Source organism: Strix uralensis, unplaced genomic scaffold, assembly GCF_047716275.1.
Source record: "Strix uralensis isolate ZFMK-TIS-50842 unplaced genomic scaffold, bStrUra1 scaffold_131, whole genome shotgun sequence".
NCBI lineage: Eukaryota > Metazoa > Chordata > Aves > Strigiformes > Strigidae > Strix > Strix uralensis.
This window is the reverse complement of record NW_027436770.1, coordinates 255,772-257,310: the sequence shown is the minus strand read 5'-3', so window position 1 is coordinate 257,310 and position 1,539 is coordinate 255,772. Positions and strand designations below refer to the sequence as shown.

At 70.2% G+C, this 1,539-nt stretch overlaps 1 protein-coding gene across 1 annotated transcript in view; it reads right to left on the bottom strand.

Moving 5' to 3' along the window:
* Positions 1 to 1,143: 1,143 nt before the first annotated feature.
* Positions 1,144 to 1,539, bottom strand: part of CAPNS1 (calpain small subunit 1) — a 3,725-nt gene continuing 3,329 nt past the window's right edge. Inside the window, exons 9-10 of the mRNA XM_074857357.1 lie at positions 1,313 to 1,414; positions 1,144 to 1,170 (exon numbers count right to left, since the gene is read on the bottom strand). Coding sequence (XP_074713458.1) covers positions 1,144 to 1,170; positions 1,313 to 1,414 — 129 coding nt within the window. The remainder of the gene's footprint in view (positions 1,171 to 1,312; positions 1,415 to 1,539) is intronic.

Sequence of the window (1,539 nt, the reverse complement as noted above, 5' to 3'; positions counted from 1 at the left end):
GCTCCCGCCGCCCCGGGGCGCCGCCATCGCCCGGCCGGGGCCGTTCAGCGCCGCCTCGTCCCCCCCCGGGGGGGTGGGGGGGGGCACCGGAGTGACGGTCGGTTACCGGGGCCGGGCGCTGCTGGGAAGCTCCTCCCGATGGGCGCCCCCCCCGCCCACCCCCCAATCCCCGGGTTACCGGGGCACGGCGGGACCCCCCCCGCTCCCGGGACTCGGGGTCCCCCCCCCGGGACACCGTGTCCCGGGACACACCGACACCCCCCCTCCCCGTACCCCGACTCCCCCCCCCAGCCCCAAGAGCGACCCCCGGACCCCAAGACCCCGGTTCCGGTGCCCCCCCCGGTGTCGCTGCGGTACCGGGGACGGGTGGGGCCCACCGGGGCGGGGGGGGGGGGGGGGAGCCCCGCGCGTTGCCCTTTTAAAGCGCGCTCGGAGGGCGCCACCGCCTTAACCCCTCCCTGCCCCTATAGAGACCCCCCCGCCCCGCATAGAGACCCCGCAGCCCCTCCGCCGTCCCCTATAGACCCCCCAGATCCCCTATAGACCCCCCGATCCCCTACAGACCCCCCAGATCCCCTACAGACCCCCCAGATCCCCTAGAGAGCCCCCAGACCTGCCCCAACCCCCTATAGACCCCCCAGATCCCCTAGAGACCCCCCAGAACCACCCGATCTCCTATAGACACCCCAGACCCCCCTCCGATCCCCTATAGACCCCCCAGACCCCCCCAGATCCCCTATAGACCCCCCAGACCCGCCCTGATCCCCTATAGACCCCCAGACTCCCCCCATCCCCTATAGACCCCCCGAACCTCCCAATGTCCTATAGACGCCCCAGACCCCCCTTCGATCCCCTATAGACCCCCCGACTCCCCCTCGATCCCTATAGACCCTCCAGAACCTCCCGATCCCCTATAGACCCCCCCCCGACTCCCCCCTGATCCCTATAGCCCCCCATACCCCCACCCCCCCCCACCCCAAACAGACGCAGGTGCTGGGTGGGTCTGGCCGAGCTTTACTGGGGGGGGGGGGGGGGGGGGCAGATGTGGGGGGGGGGGGCAGATGGGGGGGGTAGATGTGGGGCAGATGTGGGGTGCGGGGCGGGGGGGGGCATGTCCGGGTGCCCCCCCCAAGCGCGGGTGCCTCAGGAGTACATGGTGAGCTGCAGCCACTGCGGAGAGACGGCGCCTGTCAGCGGGGCTATAGGGGGCCTATAGGGGGCCTATAGGGGCTATAGGGGGCCAGAGGGGCTATAGGGGCCTATAGGGGGCCTACAGGGGCTATAGGGGGCCAGAGGGGCTATAGGGGCCTACAGGGGCTATAGGAGGCCTACAGGGGCTATAGGGGCCTATAGAGGGCCTATAGGAGCTATAGGAGGCCAGAGGGACTACAGGAGCTGTAGGGAGGCAGAGGAGCTATAGGGGGCCAGAGGGGGTATAGGGGCCTGTAGGGGCTATAGGGGCCCTATAGGGGCTTCAGAAGAGTTGGGTGCCACCCCAGGGGGTCCCTGGAAGGTTTGGGGGTCACACCAAGGGGATTT